This window comes from Marmota flaviventris, chromosome 1 (assembly GCF_047511675.1).
Source record: "Marmota flaviventris isolate mMarFla1 chromosome 1, mMarFla1.hap1, whole genome shotgun sequence".
NCBI classification, from domain to species: domain Eukaryota; kingdom Metazoa; phylum Chordata; class Mammalia; order Rodentia; family Sciuridae; genus Marmota; species Marmota flaviventris.
Window position 1 is genome coordinate 220,189,113 of NC_092498.1, and position 17,783 is coordinate 220,206,895.

At 64.1% G+C, this 17,783-nt stretch overlaps 1 protein-coding gene and 1 long non-coding RNA gene across 15 annotated transcripts; one reads left to right on the forward strand and one right to left on the reverse strand.

Moving 5' to 3' along the window:
- Positions 1 to 459: 459 nt before the first annotated feature.
- On the reverse strand, positions 460 to 17,775 carry Abca7 (ATP binding cassette subfamily A member 7). 14 transcript variants are annotated; one of them, XM_027952409.3, is made up of 47 exons: positions 17,172 to 17,277; positions 16,008 to 16,080; positions 15,827 to 15,920; positions 15,528 to 15,669; positions 15,325 to 15,437; positions 15,130 to 15,206; positions 14,419 to 14,499; positions 14,038 to 14,248; positions 13,819 to 13,958; positions 13,441 to 13,557; positions 13,122 to 13,289; positions 12,632 to 12,867; positions 12,210 to 12,386; positions 11,826 to 12,048; positions 11,508 to 11,729; positions 11,234 to 11,435; positions 10,792 to 10,902; positions 10,413 to 10,584; positions 10,000 to 10,131; positions 9,783 to 9,922; positions 9,478 to 9,615; positions 9,118 to 9,302; positions 8,974 to 9,031; positions 8,459 to 8,661; positions 8,218 to 8,266; positions 7,929 to 8,033; positions 7,705 to 7,859; positions 7,372 to 7,496; positions 7,197 to 7,295; positions 6,705 to 6,992; positions 6,535 to 6,567; positions 6,282 to 6,459; positions 6,038 to 6,207; positions 5,551 to 5,728; positions 5,233 to 5,348; positions 4,851 to 4,995; positions 4,642 to 4,765; positions 4,167 to 4,296; positions 3,976 to 4,096; positions 3,837 to 3,899; positions 3,226 to 3,332; positions 2,865 to 3,006; positions 2,192 to 2,326; positions 2,010 to 2,113; positions 1,646 to 1,738; positions 900 to 1,140; positions 460 to 795 (listed from the first exon to the last, which is right to left on the reverse strand). In XM_027952409.3, exons 2-47 carry the CDS (start codon positions 16,071 to 16,073, stop codon positions 652 to 654), a joined length of 6,453 nt encoding a protein of 2,150 aa, XP_027808210.2. In that variant the 5' UTR covers positions 16,074 to 16,080; positions 17,172 to 17,277; the 3' UTR covers positions 460 to 651. The 14 variants fall into 14 exon arrangements, with proteins under 14 accessions (XP_027808210.2, XP_027808208.2, XP_027808207.2 ...); XM_027952407.3 differs by having other exon boundaries at positions 5,287 to 5,348; positions 13,441 to 13,958; positions 17,172 to 17,278; XM_027952406.3 differs by having other exon boundaries at positions 13,441 to 13,958; positions 17,172 to 17,278.
- Positions 15,969 to 16,634, forward strand: LOC114105830 (uncharacterized). The gene is made up of 3 exons (XR_003585101.3): positions 15,969 to 16,074; positions 16,198 to 16,235; positions 16,584 to 16,634. It is a non-coding gene; the product is annotated as an uncharacterized lncRNA (long non-coding RNA).
- Positions 17,776 to 17,783: the final 8 nt, after the last annotated feature.

The window sequence follows — 17,783 nt, forward strand, 5'->3', positions numbered from 1 at the left end:
CTTTCTGCCCACCACTCACTGCTCTGCTGGCTGGGGTCTGGAAGAACTGGTGCACTAGTTATGTAGGCTTCGGGTAGCAAAGGGGGGTACTCCAGCCTTCTCTAAGCTGCCTAGGATATTCCCAAGCTCCGGCCTCATACCCACTTCATGGTCAGTTGCCCTTAGGTGCTAGACCCATGTGGGCAGCCTGGTACCTGCGACCAGACTTCTAGAAAGCCCATTCTGCATGCTTCATGCCCAGGATCACCAGCACTGAGTGGGTTCAAGCGTGTAAATGTGCTCACACATGCCCCACAAATCTCCTGTGATCACAAACACACACACTCCCCACTCACACTGCGTGCGGCGGTCCTCATAGGGACCAGGGTGTATGTGTAGTCTGCCATACAGACACAGAGGTTCACATCTTCTCTCCAGTCTTCTCTCTCTCTTTTTTTAAAATATGTTTTTAGATGTATGGACCTTTATTTTATTCATTTATTTATATGTGGTGCTGAGAATCGAACCCAGTGCCTCACACAGGCTGGGCAAGCACTCTACCACTGAGCCACAGCCTCAGCCCCAGTCTTCTCTTTATTTGCTCCAGGGTAGTGGGTGCTCTGGGGGCTGATGTTGGCTCCTGGGGCTCTCCTGCCCCAAGGGGAGGCAGGCTCAGAGCACGGTCTCCATCACTAGGGTGTCTGTCGTGGCCTGGCCAAGGCCTTTGGGATGCTCAGAGCCTGCTGCAGGCTCCGCCTCCACTCCTTCCTGGTCTTCCTCCTCCTTCCCCTGGTCCTCGGAGAAGTGCAGGAAGACCTGGCAGGTGGGTGGTCCAGAGAGGACAGGATGGACAGGAGGGGCTGTCAGCCCAGGACCCTGGCCCCAGCCCCTCCCCAGTCCCAGCCCGACACTGTGGTCACCTCCTCCAGTGTGGTCTGGCTCACAGAGAAGTCCTCCATGCCATGGTCTGAACCGTGGGCTGCCAGCTCTCCAAAAATGTGTGCCAGGGCGCCGCGCTCTCCCTGTGGCAGCTGGAAGCGTAGGCGACCCCCATGCGCTTCTCGCAGCTCGGCCCCCGGGAATGCCGCCACCACAAAGGCTATCGCTCCCTCGTGCCGGTCCACGGGCACCCTCAGGGTCAGTGTGTGGCCAGCACCGAATCTGGAGCGGGTGGGGACAAGGCTACCAGACCGGCCCCTGCCCTGCCCTGCCCAGCCCAGCGCACGACCCCGCCCACACCCGCTAGCCTCCAGCCTCGCCTCTTCTGCCTGGCCGCACCTGACACGCATCCGCTCCCTGCGCGGCGCCCCGCCCGCACTCGTGCTCCTAGCCCCGCCCCTGCAGCCCCCCCCCAACCCTCCAGACCTCGCTTCCGGGCACCCGCAGCTCCTCCCACGCGCCACGGCCACGCCCACCCGCCGCGCTCTGACTTGCCTCTGCTGGCTCCTTCGTCCTTCTAAACCCACCCGCAACCTCGCGCTCATCAACCGGATCAAGTGTCCCCTGGCCCCAGTACTGCGGCCCTCAGCAAACCCCGCCTGGCCCCTTCCTCGTCCCTCCTGCTGTCTGTAATCCTGGCCACTCTACGGCCATAGCCGCTGGGTCCAGGTCTGAACACTCATCCCACCTTCCTGTCCGCCCACCTGCCCAGAGGCCTCTCGCTCACCTGCGCTTGAGGTGCTGCGTGCTGCCCAGGCAGCGGAACCGCCCGTTCACCATGATGGCCAGGCGCGTGCAGAGCGCCTCGCACTCCTCCATGCTGTTGGCGGCCGGTTCGTGAGCTCCGACCCGCGCTGCGCTACACCGGCCAGGACCCTCCCCTCCACCCTTTTCTGGACATTTTCGCTGGGCCCAAACTGCCTGGTTCCTGGGGCTGGGTACCACCGCCGTGTGTCCTTACGCCTGGGCCCGCCATCTTCCTTCCCTCCCCCTGTCCCCCCGCTAGGGTCAGGACCTTCCCATCCGCTATGTCCCTGTGCTCTGGACAGCCTTCGGAGGCACCTCCTCCACCTGGAGCCTGGGCCAGTCACCTGTGCGAGGTGAGCACCACGGAGCGGCCCTGGCGCACCACGGCCAGAAGGCTGTTCCAGAGGAAGCGCCGCGCTCTGGGGTCCATGCCTGTGGTGGGCTCATCCTGGGACGGAGGAAAGGCCCTAAGCCTGGTCCTGCCGGGGTCCCAGCCCGGCCCCACGCCAGATCCCGCCCCACGTACCAGGAAGACCACAGCGGGATCCCCAACGAGCGCCACGGCTGTGGCCAGCTTGCGTTTGTTGCCCCCACTGTAGGTGCCCGCGAGTCTGTCGGCGTACCGCGGGAGCCCCAGGCGCGCCAGGCCCAAACTGGCAGTCTGCGGAGGCCGGCAAGAGGGACACGTTGGGGGACCAGGCGAGCTGGGAGGTACCAGTGGTGGTGGGGTGGGGCCACAGTGGGTGAGCATGGGGCAGGGTCAGAGGAGGCTGGGATGGGGACCAAGTGGACATAGGGCAGGGCAGAGTGATGGTGGAGCAGGGCCGGGGGTGGGGGGGGGGGGCGGGTACAGTGGACGTGGGATGGGGCCAGGAGAAAAGAGCAGGGATGGGTGAAACCTGGGAGTGGACCGAGACACAAGAAGGGGACCTTAGGCGAAAGGCGAGAAGACCTAGGCCGGGGTCCCAGCCGGAGGCGTCAAGGAGGGAGAACACCAGGCAAAGGCGGGAAGGGGCCTGGGCCAGGCGAGCACAGCAGCTGGGAGCACCGTGCGGGGGTGGGGCGGGCCCTCTGATCCTGACCCAATGCTGAAGGACCAAGGCTGAGCACCTGAGGGCGGGGAGCAGGGTGGGGCGGAGTCAAGAGCAAGAGAGCTGGGGGGGTGCTGGGGGGGAACCCAGGAGGGGGGCAGAGCTCACCCCTGCGACCAGGGCCTCAGGGACGCCTCGCAGGCGTGCAAACAGCTCTAGGTGTTCTCGGCCAGTCAGCAGCTCGAAGATGGCGTCTGACTGCGGGCAGTAGCCCATGTGGCAGTGCGCGGCGGCTGGTTCCTGGGCCACGCTGCAGGTGGGAGTAGAGGGTGCAGAACTGGCTAGTTACTGGTCACACTGGAGGCACACACAGGGGTCTCAGGGCCACCACCCAGGACTACTCTGGTAAGGGACAGGAGGGTCTCAGGACCTCCTCCATGAGCATGGTGTGGGAGGACCAGGAGCAGAGCTGGTCGTGGGGGAGGTGCACACTGCCCCCACCTGGAGCCCCCTACCTGGAGCCCCCTACCTGTGACCTGCCAGCACAGCCTCGCCCATGCTGGGCGGTATGTCCCCGGTCAGCATGCGGAACGTGGTGGTTTTCCCGGCTCCATTCACCCCGAGCAGTCCGAAACACTGCGGGATGCCGGAGATGGTGCTGGGGAGGCCCAGCCCTGACCCCCACCTCGGGTTCCCCTGGCAGCAGCCCTAATGGCTCAGGGGGACCAGCCCTGTCCTTGTGTTTTTGGTGCCTGGTGGCAGCCTTGAGTTCCGGCGTGGGCGGCTGTGGGCGAGGTGGAGCCTGGGACAGACCCTGGGGTACTGGAGAGGCACAACCCTGTTCTTCAGCGGGGGATGTTTGGGCCTTCTGTTTACCGACTAGGGTAGGTATCCCACAAAGCCCATACACAAGTGTGGGCACAACAGACTTCCAGATGTTTGCTGGCGCGGGGTGAGCACAGTGATGCTTCATAAATGTAAGCATGCAGCAGGTGCTTAATTAATGAGGATATGTTGGCTCAAAACAGGAGTTCAAATCCTGGCACCCAGTAAGTGCTCAGTAAGCGGTGGTGGGCAGCAGCCCTGCAGTGATGTGCAGCCTCCCACCGCCCCAGCACCAGGTCCTTCCCGGGGACTCACCTCACCTGGGGGGATCCCCAGGCACAGGCGGTGGACAGCTGGCATCCTCTGCCCATGGTACACCTAGGAGGAGGCAGGTCCCTGAGAAAGGGGGGTGGCCAGTGGGAGCCCCCGCCCGGCTCTCTGTGGCCACACCTACCTTGGTCAGGTCCCTGAGAACCAACACATCCCCCTCGGTGGCCCCTCTGGCCACCCGCTGCCGCTCGTGGGCCACATCCTCATCCTCCTCTCCCAGGGGCGGCCGTGTCCTCAGCTGGGGTCTGAAGACAGAGACACGCGTGGGTCCCAGGCAGGTCCCTGGCCCTGCCACCCCCCCTGCTCCCCACTGACTGTGGCAGGACGCGGCCGAGGTGCTGCAGCAGGAGCGTGAGCAGGAGGAAGAGGGGCCCCTGCACCGACATGGCCAGCAGGTTCTTGCCCACCACCTCCCAGCGCAGGGGCGACTGGAACTGCCCGTCTCCTGTGGGGACAGGAAGGGAGGACTCTGTCCCAGGGAGTTGTGTCCTCCCCATCCGGCTCACCTGGATTCTCAAGGTAAAAGTCAAAGAAGACCTGGGGGACTCATGGGCATAGAAAGTAGAGGCCGGCCACCCCCCTCCCTTATTTAGGTCATTCGATTTCTAGTGATGTGCCCCAAGATAAAATCAACTTTCACGACTTCTTTTCTATACCTCTGACTGGGCCCAACCTTGAGGCCACCTGGGGTGTCTCTCCCTGGAGGCCGTTGGTCCCCACTCTGTGTAACTGACTCTAGCATGGCACTTTTGAGGGTGCTGACCAGTCTCACAGGGCAGGAAGTTCTCACCCAGGCGCTCAAAAGCGTCAGCCGTGGCCTGGTTCCGCACCAGGTCGATGAGCCCCCGGCCCAGGCAGAAGTGGGGGAAGACGAGGAAGATGCGTTTCAGGATGCGGCTCACCTCCTTCAGCTTCTGCTTGGGGGCAGGAAGAGGCAGTCGCGTCGGGAGCTGAGGCCACACTGCAGCCCAGCCCCGGCCCCACCCTGCAGAGCCCAACCTGATCCGAGAAGAGCTCCAGCACGAAGGTAGCCATGCTGCCGTTGATGCCCACAAAGAGGTTGATGCAGGTGAGCACGACGTAAGCCGTGCTGGGCACGGAGAAGAAGAAGGAGGCCGGGTACATGAGTGGCGTGATTGACCAGCTGCAGGGCGACAGGACCTCACTGGGCATCCCTGGGAGGAGCAGGCCTCCCAGCGGGCCTCTGATCATGCAGATCCGGGCGGACTGAGCTTTTAAGGCCACGGTGCAGATGACTGACTGGCAGGCTCCCAGGTTCCCACCAAACTCCGCCTCGGCCCTCAAGAGCTGCTGCAGGGTCCCGTCTCCCTCGGTGCAGGGGTGAGGGCGTAAGAAGGAGCCTGAGGGACGGGGACCTCACCCATACAGTAGCAGCAGCAGCAGGAGGGCAGGCAGGTTGGCAGGGGCCACGTACGCCTTGTGCTGGAAGACCAGGAAGATGAGCACCACGATGCACACAGCCACCAAGTAGTTACACTGCACAGAGATGGACACCGCACTCCTCAGCCACCAGGGCAGGACAGCCACCCTCAGCCCTGTGACCCCTCTGCTTCCTACTTTTTGGACAGGAGAACACGATGTGTCCCACGGTCCTCAAGACCTCACCCACGCGTGACAAGTCCCAGCCCAGAAGGGCCAAAGGGCAGCGAGCCCCCCCACTCCTGGGCAGCCCCCGCACCATGTCCCAGACAAAGTTGCCCAGCCAGTAGAGGGCGGGGGGCAGGCCCCCGACGAGCTGCAGGTGTTTGGCTCGCGTGACGCGCTCCTCAATGAGGACGAGGGTGAAGCTGGCCGGGACGAAGGACATGGCGAAGACCACACAGATGGAGACGAGCACGTCCACGGACGAGGCCATCCTGGGGGTGAGGGCACGAGGCTGCTCAGGGCCCGGCCACGCGTGCCCCGCAGGGACGAGGCTCCTGGGCCGCCGTGGGTGGCGGAGAGGGCCTGAGCCACGTGGGGAGGGGTGGTCGAGCTGCCTGGCAGGAGACGTTGCCCGGGAGGACAACGGGCGGGACAGGGACACGTGGAGTCTGGGGGGCTGGAGCGCGGGGGCTGGAGGTGGCCGGTACGCGGCCTCGGAGCAGGTCGCGGCCCTGGATGACACGCTGCAGCCACGCTGCCCCGCACCTCAGAGCCACGGAGGTGGGCGGGTGCGGACTCACAGGGCAGCCTCGGACAGCTGCTCCTTGGTCAGGTTCAGGGGGTGGTTGAACGTAGTGATGCTGTAGGCCTGGTGGGCGGTGCCCCGGGGCAGGTGGGCATGCAGGAGTGCATTGTTGGCTCGGTTGACAAAGGCCACCATGGAGTGCCAGCCCTTGTTGTTGAACCAGATCTGTGGAGGCCACAGGGTCAGGGTGGCCAAGGCTGGACCCTCAGGGCCATCCAGCCGCCACCCTGGGTTCTCACCTTGAGGCTGTGGTGAGCATCCAGGCTGTGAGCCCACGCTGAGAGGTTGTGCAGGACATGGTCCAGGGCCCCGCCTGGCCGGGGACTCAGCAGGGCCCTCAGCTGCTCCACAGAATGGGCCACTTCCGTCCCTGAGGGCAGGTCTGGGTCTCGGCCCCCCAGTGAGAAGCCCCCATACCTGGGGGGCACAGAAAGAAGAGCTGAGGGCCAGGGGGGTGCGCAGTGGGGCCAGCAACCCCAGGTCCCTCCTTACCTGACCTCATCCACCCACTTCTTAGTATTGAGGCTGTGGAGGACACAGACAGGGAGGGGTGATAGAGGTGCAGGGTCAGGCTGGGCATCTGGACCTGCCCCAACACCCCTGCCCAGGCCCACCCGGCCCGAGGCCCAGCTGCAGCAGGCCGGGTGCCATGTGGTGCTTACCCCTGGCGCACCAGGCTTGGGTAGGTCTTCACCAGGAAGTCGGACAGATTCCGGCCCGTCAAGTTTTGGACCACCTCCCCAGAGCTGGCCACTGCCTGGGGCGGTGGGAGGCCACCAGCCGCAGCCGGACAGTCGGGCAGCAGGCGGCGGGCACCAGGCTGGCTGCACTGGCAGGCTGGGGATGGAGACTCTGGGGTCCAGTTGCCACGGGCCATGACCCTGGCCACATCAGCAGTGGCCTCAGGGACTGAGAACAGGCAGGAGAGGGCCCCTGGGCACTCGGGCAGCCTGTGGGTCAGGGTGCAGGGCTGTGGGCACCCACTGCCTGTTCTCTGGAAGCACAGTGGCTCCCAGCTCCCGTGTGCCACGGCAGGGGGTACTCCCCACCACAGCCCCGAGGGGACCTGGGGCCAGAGGGGGTCCAGGAGGGGGTACTCCCCACCACAGCCCCGAGGGGACCTGGGGCCAGAGGGGGTCCAGGCCGGGCCTCACCTGTTGGAGGTGTTCTGCAGGTGGGGCTCCTCCAGTCCTGCCTGCCCCAGCAGCGCCTTGAGCAGGTGGCCATACTTGGGGTCCCCCTGGGTGTCCTCACTGTGTGTGTGCAGATCAGAGCTGTGTCCCCAGGTGGCAAGCCCTCCCTCCACCAGCCCCTCTCCTCTGCACTCACCTGAAAAAGGACACCTGAGCGCCGTACATGGCAGGACTGAGCCGCAGAGCCGGGTAGTGCCCAAAAGGAGGCACGATGAGGCTGAACAGCAGGGCCAGGCCCACAAAGAGGGCGGGCAGCACAATCTGGAGGGACATCCCATCAGCTGCCACTTCCACGACCCTCCAGGCTTGCTCATACCCTTCCCTGCTCCCGCTCTAGAACCACCCAGGGCTCCCTAGTGTCTTCAATAAATATGCACAGGATGAAGCTATTGAAGCGAACACTGAGGGGATGGCCAGAGGAGTCACCAGGGACTCTCCAGCACCCTCCTTTGTCCCAGGGCCCCCTCACCTGTGCAAACAGGCCCCAGCGGCTACGGCAGGCAAGTAGACAGCGCTTGAGAAGTAGGGCTCGGAGCTGCTGACGGGTCAGTGCCCAGCCCTCTACTCGTCCTGCAGTGGCTGGCGCAGAACCCTGCAAGGCCTGGGTCTCTGGGGCCGACCCAGCTGTCGGGGATGGGAAGGTCAGTGCTCTGGTGGTGGGGACCTTGGGGGATTATGGGGTGCGGGACTCACCCAGCTCCCCACTGTCCAGGGCTGGTTCCTCTGGCATGACCGTGGCCCCCAGGGTCCCATCTGGGACAGCCAGGTGCACACAGGCATGCTGCCCAGGGCTGCCATCTGCAGGGCCAACGGGGAAGGGGTAGTGTTAGTGTTGTTGGGGCCAGGGTCAAGGGTCATGGGTGGAAAGGTCAGGACTCAGGCTCTGCACGGGGGTAGACTCAGCCAGGCATCAGCTTGGCTTGAGATGAGAACCTGCTCTGGACCCAGGTTGTGGGTAAAGGTCACAAAGCTGCAGCCACACCTTCTGGGTTTGTGTCCGAGGCACAGTCCTCTGTCACCTTCAGGAAGATCTGGGGAGACAGCACAGGGGCTCAGGGTCGGGACCTGAACACTGGGACCTGCCACCTCAAAGGGCTTCTGAGCCTCCCCCACTCCTGGCGCGGTCTCCCCCAGGAACGCCCCTCCTCACTCCCCCGCGTAGCAAGCTCTGCTGCGTCCCCCAGGCTGCCCTCCTGGGCCCCAGGACTCCCACTGGCCCGCACCTCCTCGAGGCTGGTGTCTGAGATCCCATAGCCACTGAGGCTCAGCGCCCCCAGCTGCTCATCCAGCTCCCGGAAGAGCCCGGCAAAGCCGCCATCCAGGGCACCCACGTAGGGCAAGGCCAACACCAGCTCCTGGGGCAGCTCTTCCACCAGCCGTGCCCCAGGCACCCAGCGCCGCACCAGGGCCAGGAGCTGAGGGGCACCTGGGTGAATGAGGTACATCTAGGCCCTGAGGCCCGGGAGCCCCTCTCCCACCCGTCTCCTTGGGGAGGGGCCGTCCCTAGGGGCGGAGGTCAGGGCCAAGAACTTGAGGGCAGGGCTGGCTCAGGGTCCCTGGTCAGGTGGGCCTGTGTCCGGCTCAGCCCAGGACAGGTCAAAGGTAAGGGCCAGAGTGTGGCTGGCTCAGCCAAGTTCAGGCACCTTCTGACACAGCCCAGGTTGGGGCACTGGAGTCTTGTTGCCCTGAACAGGACTCTGCTGCCCGCTCCCTGCCCGGGGCCTCCCACCCAACTCACCCGCAGTGCTGCCCTGGCCAGAGCCCCTGCCGTCCTTCAAGTGGGTGTCCTCCTCATCCTGCAGACAGAGGGGCAGCCACAGATGTGGCCATCAGGCTGGACAGACCCATGGGGGTCAGGGCAGGGCCTAGCTCTGGTCCTCACCTTCACAGCACTGGCCAGGGGCTGGGGACTCTTCACCAGTGTCAAGTAGTAGCCAGAGCCCAAGTGACGGCGCAGGAAGAGTGGGGACCCACAGCAGCACAGGCGGCCACCTGCCACCATGGCCACCCGGTCTCCCAGGAGCTCGGCCTCATCCAGGTGGTGGGTAGAGAGGATCAGCGTGCGACCTGCACACAGGGCCCAGCCCCAGGTGTTGCTCTAGCTGTGGTCTCTGCTGGTAACCTCCTGCCCACGGCTCCAAGCTCCTCTCACCTCTCAAAACCCGGCCCGGCACTCCCACGTCAGACGTTCTGGGCCCTGAGGCACGGTCCAGGGCAACCTCAAGCCACCCCCCACTCTCACCTTCCCGGTACTTGAGCAGCAGCTCCCAGATGCCTCGGCGGGATGTGGGATCAACACCAGCTGTGGGCTCATCCAGGATGACCACCCGAGTGTGACCCACAAAGGCCATGGCCACGGACAGCTTCCGCTGCATCCCACCTGGTGGGTTGGAGGATCCTGGCGTGACCCTCCCTGCGGTGGGTATGGCTGCCTGTCCTCTCCACCCACGGAGACCTCAAGGCCTGGCTCCTCCTGGTCCCCAGATCCATCCCTGGGCTTCTCAAGACCCTGACCCTGTGGAGCTGGCCTCCCCCGTCTGGGCTCACCAGAGAGGTGGCGTGTCTGAGTCCACCGCTTGGGTACGAGTCCCACGTCCTGCAGCAGACGCTCCTGCTCAGAGCCCACCACTGTGGCACGCGAGCCCTTGAGCTGCCCGTAGAACCACAGATGCTCCTCCACAGTCAGCCTGCGGCGAGGGGGGCGATGGCCACCATGGAGGTCCTGAAGCCGGCCCAGCCCACCCACAGGCACTCCAGGACATACATGTCAAACAGCACGTTGTACTGCGGGCAGACCCCCAGGTGGGGCCGGATGGCCTCCATGCTGGACTGGACGTCATGGCCCAGGACAAAAGCTGAGCCACCACTGGGCGGGAAGAGGCCACTCAGGATAGACCTGGGGGGAGGCGGGAATCTGAGAGCAGCCTGTCACCAGGAGAGGGGCTGCAAGCACTTACAGAGCACCTACTTATGCTCACCCAAGGGGCACAATGTCTGCACTTGACAGAGGAGGGGAACTGTGCTGAGAAGACGCCTGTCCCAGGCCCATCCTGGGGGAGGGAACTGGGGTCTGGTCGTGTGCACCGCCCCCTCCCCATGCTGGCAGAAAACTCTGACCCCAGACGCCTTCCCCACTGACAGACAGACAGGGAAAGAGGAGGAAGGCCAGCTGCTCACAGCGTGGTGGTCTTGCCCGCCCCGTTGTGGCCCAGGAATGCAGTGATCTGGTCCTGGTAGAAGTCCAAGTCGAGCCCACGCAGGGCTGGCTGTGGGCAGCCGGGAAAGTGCTTCTCCAGCCCTCGAACAGAGACTCCAGGGCTCAGGCCCGGGGGCGCCTCCTCCACCAGCACTGAGGAGGGAGGCAGTCAGCTGTGGGGCCCTAGGGGCCCCAACAGCAGGCTGAGGAATCAGGGAACTGTGAGGCTAGGGACGGTAGGAGGGGCCTGAGTTGTGTGCAGGGGCTGGGGAGGATCTGATCTGGGGGAACCTGGCTCTTCATGGGGAGGAGTGGGGAGTCCAAACCGGGAAGCAGCTGTTAAGGCTTGTAGGGCCTCACCCCTTGGGTCCTGCGGGGCAGGGATGGGGTCAGGACCCTTGGGGGGTCCAGGCCCACACCAGTAGCTCCTCCGAAAGGGAAAATTCCACGGTTCGGGGATCCCGTACTGGCCTGGGGGAGAGAGGCTAAGTCGTGCTAACTCCCCGTGGAGTGTGCCAACTTCCAGCCACACACCTGGAGTCCAGACATCCAGGTAGGTGGTGGCTCTGCCTTTACAGGCAGCTACCTGTGCGAAAGTGCCAGGAAACACCACCCTCACCACCGGATGCACGCCTCCAGGTACTTCATGGCAGGGAGGCACCCGAAGGGACAGTCTTTTGTGCTCAGGCAGCAGCCGGAGACACTGCCCCACTCCGGACCTAACTAGGTGTCTCCAGGTAGATGACCCAGACCTCCCGTGGGCACTAGGGCCCCGTCTGAAGCCCCACCCACTATGGCCTACCTGGGCACACAGCCTCCAGGTACCAGATGATGAGGCCATAGAGGGTGGCGTCCAGCAGCAGGAGGCCTGAGACTTGCGCCAGGCTGAAGACATCTGGCGCCAGTCCACGGCCCAAGTTGTGCCACTGTGCGCCCTCACCCTGCTCCTCCAGCAGGGCCAGGCTCTCGCACCCGAAGCCGAAGGCCACTGGCGACAGCAGGCTCTGTAGGGGAGGGGGTGGGTCAGAGGGTGGCCTGGTCCTTGGGTGTGCCCGCCAGGCCCGACCGGCCCTCACCAAGGCCACGCGGCCACCCGTGGGCAGCCTGTCCCTCCAGGCAACACAGAGCACGTAGGGCAGGTACAGTGAGAAGTAGGCGAGGCCTCCACAGGCGGCCGCCAGGTTGGCACGCGAGAAGAAGATGCTCAGCAGAAAACTCTGGACCACGGTGGCTACCGCGAAGGCTGCCAAGAACAGGAAGACCACGGCCGGGTGGCTGTAGGGAAGGATGTCCCCCACCTGTGGAAAGCAAAGGAGTCCAGGATTTGGCCCTGCCTCCTGCTTATAACCCTTGCACGCGCCCCTCCTGGGCCCAGAAGGCGGGGGCGCGCTCACCTTAAGCACCAGAACGAGCAGCGCAGCGCTGAACAGGAAGGGCCCGAGGCAGCTGAGAAACCAGCCGAGCCAGAGCACCGCGCGGCTGAGTCCCATTGCGCGCATGGTGTCGCGCAGCCGCGTCTCCTTCTCCCGCACCACGGCCTTGACGGTCAGCGCCACTGAGTAGATCCAAGCCAGCGTCAGGAACAGCGGCAGCGACCGGCTCAGCACACGCAGGAACCTGAGGAACGAGACATTGTGGTGGATCTGAACACCCTGCGGAGCTCCCTCGTCCTCCTGGCTGGACCGTTCGCCTGGGAACCCAAGGCTCAGCCGTGGCCAAGATTCCTCGCCCCCGGGACTGGCGCCTAGGAATTAAGTGCGGAGGGGCGCGGCGCTCACACGTCGTCCACGTAGCACGGGTAGGGCATCTGCTGCAGGTAGAGGCCAGCGCGGGGGTCCGTGCCGCTGAGCACGCGCACAGCAGCGCGCTCCAGCAGGTCCTGCAGATACACGAAGCCGCCCCACACATAGCGCAGGTCAGTCAGGGGGTCCGCGGCCGGGCCAGGGTCCCAAAACCTGCGAGAGGGGAGTGGCGGTCAGCTGTAGGGAAGTGCTGGAAACTCTAAGGACCCGTCTTTCACAGCTTGATCTGCACCTTGCGGTTCAGTTACGCACCAGCCACGCCCACCACTGCCCTCAGCCGGGACCTACTTCTGTCTCCTCCCAGCCTAGCCCACGCCCACAGCGCCTAGGCGCCCAGCTTCTGTCTAGGCTGAAGGTCCACGGTTGGCCCCGTCCACCAAACTCTTGCTCCCGCCCACCTGTCCCTGATCTTATTGGTCCTGGTAACATCATCGATGTCCATGCGGATCTTGATTCGCACGTGGCCGTGGCCAGGGCCCAGGTCTGGGGCTGGCTTCTTTGAGGAGTCTGCCGGGTCCTCAGGCTCCAGGAAGACGATGCCGGCCCAGAAGCGGTGCTCGGCCAGCAGCTGCAGGGCCCGCGACACCAGGGCTGCCTCCGAAGGCGAGGCCTCCAGCTTGTCCAAGGACACACACTAGGGGTATGAATCCCAGGAGCTGCGGTCTGCCCAGCAGAGTATGGAGGACCTCATCGGGGTCAAGGCAGACTCCTCCCCAGGACCTCCAACTACGTTCCCCCTCAGACCTCTGTGAAGCCCAGGGTATCTGTGACCAGGCCCTCTGCCGGACAGAGCCCACCTCCCCCAGGGCAAGATTTGCCTCCGCCTTCGGATCCCCAGGTTGGCCTTGCCTCCTCTCAATGACTCAGACCCCCAGGCAGATGGCTCACTTCCATGACTTGGCCTAGTGTGCCCATCAGATGTCCCACATCAGCGTGGGCATCGCGCCAGCTGTAGCCACCCATGCTGGGGTCCAGAAAGGACTGCAGGGCCTCCGTCGGGTCTGGGCCTCCTGCTCCTGGCTGCCACCCCGATTTGTCCGGCCTTTGAAGGAGCCTCTGGGGGGTGTCAGGTGAGGAAAGGTCTGTATCAGGCACCCCTTCCTGTCTGTGGGGGCCCATCTGCCCTCCCACCACAGCTTTCAACTTCCACCTCCAGGCCCTGACCCCGCATGGCACCCCCACACCGTGGACCCTCACCCTAGCCCACCTGCAGAACAGCCACATTGGCACTGTTGTTCATGAAGTCAAAGAGTTGGGGTCCCAGCACCCCCCAGACCTCCTGGATATCCCTCAGCAGAGCCAGCTCCTCGAAGGTCCGGTTGGCCTGCAGGGAGGCAGCACAAGACCCGTCCTGGCCCTTCCCACTCACCACTTGCCACCCTCTGGGGACCCCTGCTGAATCCTGGCCCCGGGGCCCTGCTTCCATCTGTGCCTCTGAGCCTGTACCTGCTGGTCTCTGACGGCCAACAAACTCATACTTCTTCAGAATGCAGCTTCCGAGACCTTCTGGCCTGGCTGTGACACACCTGGCCAGATACCGGGTGGTGTCTGGCCACTTCCCTCCCGCCTGGCACAGTGCCCTCACCTGGGCCATGAGCTGCCGCGTGAAATTCGTGTCAGGTGCAAATAGCAGTTTCCCCAGGATCAGCGGTTTCAGGCGCCTCCAGAGCAGGCGGGACAGTGGGTGGTCTCCCAGAGCCCCCATCAGCTCAGAGCAGGCAGGGCCTGGGGTGGGGGTGCTGTGAGGCCTTGCCCTCTGCCCTCCGCCCCACTTCCCAGGTGGGGAAACAGGCCATTCACTTACTCAGGCCTTTGTCCGGCAGGTTTGGTGCTGGGTCCTGCCCCACCAGCTCCCTCAGGTCGCCAGCCTCGTACCAGTTGAGGGAGAGGCCCCCTGGGCTGCTAGGCCCCTGAGCACTGCAGAGGGCTTCTGACACCAGCTCCAGGGGGCCACCTGTCCCTCGGGGTCTCTGCAGCAGACTCCGAAGCTCCACCAGGCTGGGCAGCACCAGGAGCTAAGGCAAGGTCAACAGAGAGCACTGGCCATCCTCCCACAGCACCATCCATCTCCAGGCCTTAACCAGAGCAGGGACTCTGCCAGGAGCACCTGAACCCTCAAGAAATGTGCCCAGGCCATCCATCACCACCCCAACCCGGCTGGGGTCAAGGCTGGGTGGAGCCTCACCTCCTGGGCCAGGTCTTTGACTGCTTCCACAAAGCTGTCCATGGACTCCTGGACATGACCCAGGGCGCCCCCCAGGGATTCCTGTGGAGGAGACGGCAAGAACACCAATGGCCTCCTCTCTTCGTCCATCAGGTCTGTAGAGGCCCAGACCAGCACTTTACAAACAGGGAACTGAGGCTCTGAGAGGTACAGAGCCCAAGCTTCAGAACGGCTTTCCCCAGCTCCCCGCCTCAAGCCTCCCAAAAGGGGGGAGCAAGACAAAGTCAGGAGAGGCTGAGAGAGGGGGGGAGCACGTTCAGGAGTGGACTTGTATTTGGGAAGATGCTGTTCTTAGAATGTTCTGTCCAGAAAAGGCAGAAGGGGTAGGATTACAAGGGAGAACCCCAGTGGGCACACCTCCACCTGAAGCCACGCCTTGCTCTCCGAGCTGGGACCACGCCCAAGTCACTACGACATGCAGTGATTGGTCAGAGCCCTGTGCTTCGGGACTGGAAGGCGTGGTCATTCAGAGCGGCTTCCCACAGTCCAGGACTTGTTCAGTGGCACCCTGGAGTCTCCACCACCATGCTAGACAGGACAGGGGACACTGACTGCTCCAGGGGCCAGGCGCAGCCCTGGCAGGAGGCTGGAATCAGGCCCCTGCATGGTGAGCACTGGGGCTCCCTGAAACAATGCCCCAGAGGCCGCTGCTCCCACCCAGCCCTGCCTCACCCCCGGCAGCAGCATCCCCAGAAGCTCAGCGGCCAGTGAAGGACGCTCCTGCTGCCAGTCAGTCTGTGGAGGCCAGGCTGGAGGAAGGACACACAGAGGCACAGGGTTGGCAAGCCTCTCCTGGAACACCCCACTCCGACAGGGCCAGGCAGGCAGGCTGGGGCTCAGCGCTCAGCCCTCAGGGGCCCTCCCTACCTCTGCTGCTCACTGCCCTCAGCAGGGGCATCAGCTTTCCCAGGCCAGTCAGTGTCCTCTGGGCACTGGGACCCCCCAGTACAGTGCGTGCATCGGCCAGGAGCCGAGAGACCCTGGGGACAGAGTAGGGGAAGGAGGTGGGGTTTCGGGGCACTCCTGGAGCACTGAGCCCACGGGGGCCCCACCCCATGCCTCTTGCTCACAGGGAGTCATTGAAGTTGCTCAGGAGCCTGGGATTTTCACCAGGCGTTGGCTGCGGGAAGCAGGAGTTGTTCACGTTGCAGATGAGGCCCTGGAGCCAGGGCACAGTGCCCGCGGACGGCAGTGGCTTGTTGGGGAAGTGGCCTGTGGGGAGATGCCAGCTCTGCCCACCTCTGCACCACCCCGCGACTGCACACCTCTAGCAACAGAGAGCTCGGCTGCAATCCTTGCAGCGGCTGCCCCTGGGCGGATGGGGTGGCCCATCGCTCCTCCCCAGACAGTGTCTGGCCACGGGACTCACATTCGTGGTGCTCCAGTGGGGGGTGGGAGTGGCGGACAGCCACCAGGATGAAGAAGAGGAAGAGGGGCCACAGCAACTCGACCAGGAGCTGGATCTGAGCAAAGAATGGGTGGGAGATTGTGAGCCCACGGGGGACACCTGCCCACCCCGCCCTGTTCCGCAGCTCGGGGCAGTAGCGTACCGGCTGTCTCTTGCGATACGTGAAATTCTTCCAAAGCAGCAACATCAGCTGTGTCCGGAAAGCCATGGTGAGACTGAACAGGGACGGAGGGGTCGGGACAAAGGTCAGCAGCGTCAGTCTGAGGACGTGCTGTGTGGCTGCCGACAACTGCCTGCTCCTCTCTGAACCCGTCTCCCATTCGACCCTGCAGGGCTCCCAGAAGTTCGGACCGAGCCAGGTGAAGAGCAGGTACTAGATCTAGGGACGCTCCTCGACCCAGAAGGAGTAAGCCAATGGGAACCCTGCCCGAAGCCGTCTTCGCAACCGATTGGTTGCCAGGGCTGTCGCTCTTAGCCGGCTACCGGCTGGGGTCTGAGAAGACCCTCCTGAATTCTTAAGGGGCGGAGCCTCGGCTTAACGCTTTCACTCCCAGGCCCCACCCCCAGGCTGTTTGCAGGTCCCATCTCCGCCCCATCCCCCAGACCTAGGCAAGGTTCCCTTTGGCCCTGTCGCCCAGTGATAACAGCAACGAATACTCACTGTGTTGGGCATGTCACACGCCCGGCTGGCAGTACTAGATTCTACTTCATCTTACAGAAGTGGAAACTGAGCCCAAGAAGGGGCACGTACAGCGGGAGACCGAGCCCAGCTCGCCGCCGCATCGTGTATCATCTCTCTCTCAGAGCGCTGAGAGGCTCCAGCAACACCTGACCATGTATTTCTCTAGGGACTGTTCAGCTCTGGGCTACTTTCTTGCACAAATGGGGAAACTAAGGCGCCCAGAAAGTCGGGAAGTTGCCAAAGGCCAACATCCATCTGGGGACTAGGACCTGGGACCGCGCGACCTCCACCTCCTCGCCAGGATTCTTTCTTAAGCAAGTGGCTTTTGGGATCTCTGGGGACCAACTCATTTACAAAGGGGTGGGGCTGGGGATCTCTAAGTGGGAAAGGCACTGCAGGTGTATGTTGGCAAAGGTCCCCTCAAGTGACCCCCATGCCCACTTCTTCCTACTGAGCTTTAGTGGTCAATTCAGCGCCCCCAACACTCCCAGGAAGGAAAGGAAGGGTGAGTGGGATCGGAGCTCAGCCAGTACCTCTAATTCCTAGGGAAATTTGCCTTCCTCCCACCCCACCCCCGCATTCTCGACTGTCGCGAGACAGTCCTCCTCTCCCGGTCCCCCTCACCGTTCCGGCCTCCAGCTCTGGCCCGCCTTCCCTCTGCTGCCAGGGGGCGTGGCCCCTTTAAGAGAAGTCCCCTCCGCAGGCTCAGCCCCGGCAGGCTCAGCACCCCCCCCCCGCGGTTTACCGCCTTTGGCGTCCTGGTGCTCACGGCCGCGCCCTACACGCCCCGGCCCCGGCCGCTGCCATTGGCCGCTGTGCCCGCCAGTCATTGGCCGGCCCCACCGGAGCCCGGCGCGCGGAGGGTTAGGGCGGGATCACAGCGGGGCTCCCCAGCCGGCTTTCTTAAAGGGGCCGCGCGCCTCTTGCTGCATCACTTGCGGGTGGCAACGCCACTAGTTCTTCCCACGGGGCGGGGCCGGGCCGGCGACCCGCCGGCTGGGACTGTCCCTGGGGAGCCTGGCTGTCTGTCACGTTGCATAGTCCCCTGTAATACCAAGGCCCCCGGTGCAGGAGACCCTCTTCCCGTCTCCTGGAGTTCTGGGTTTCCCAAGGTGGTGCTGGCTGGCTGGAGGGTGTGGATCCGCAGCCAGGAGGTGGCCTTGGGCCGGAGGGAGGCCGAGGTGAGGACCAATGCAGAGCAGAGAGGGCAGGGGCAGAGGCGGCAGGCCTCCACTG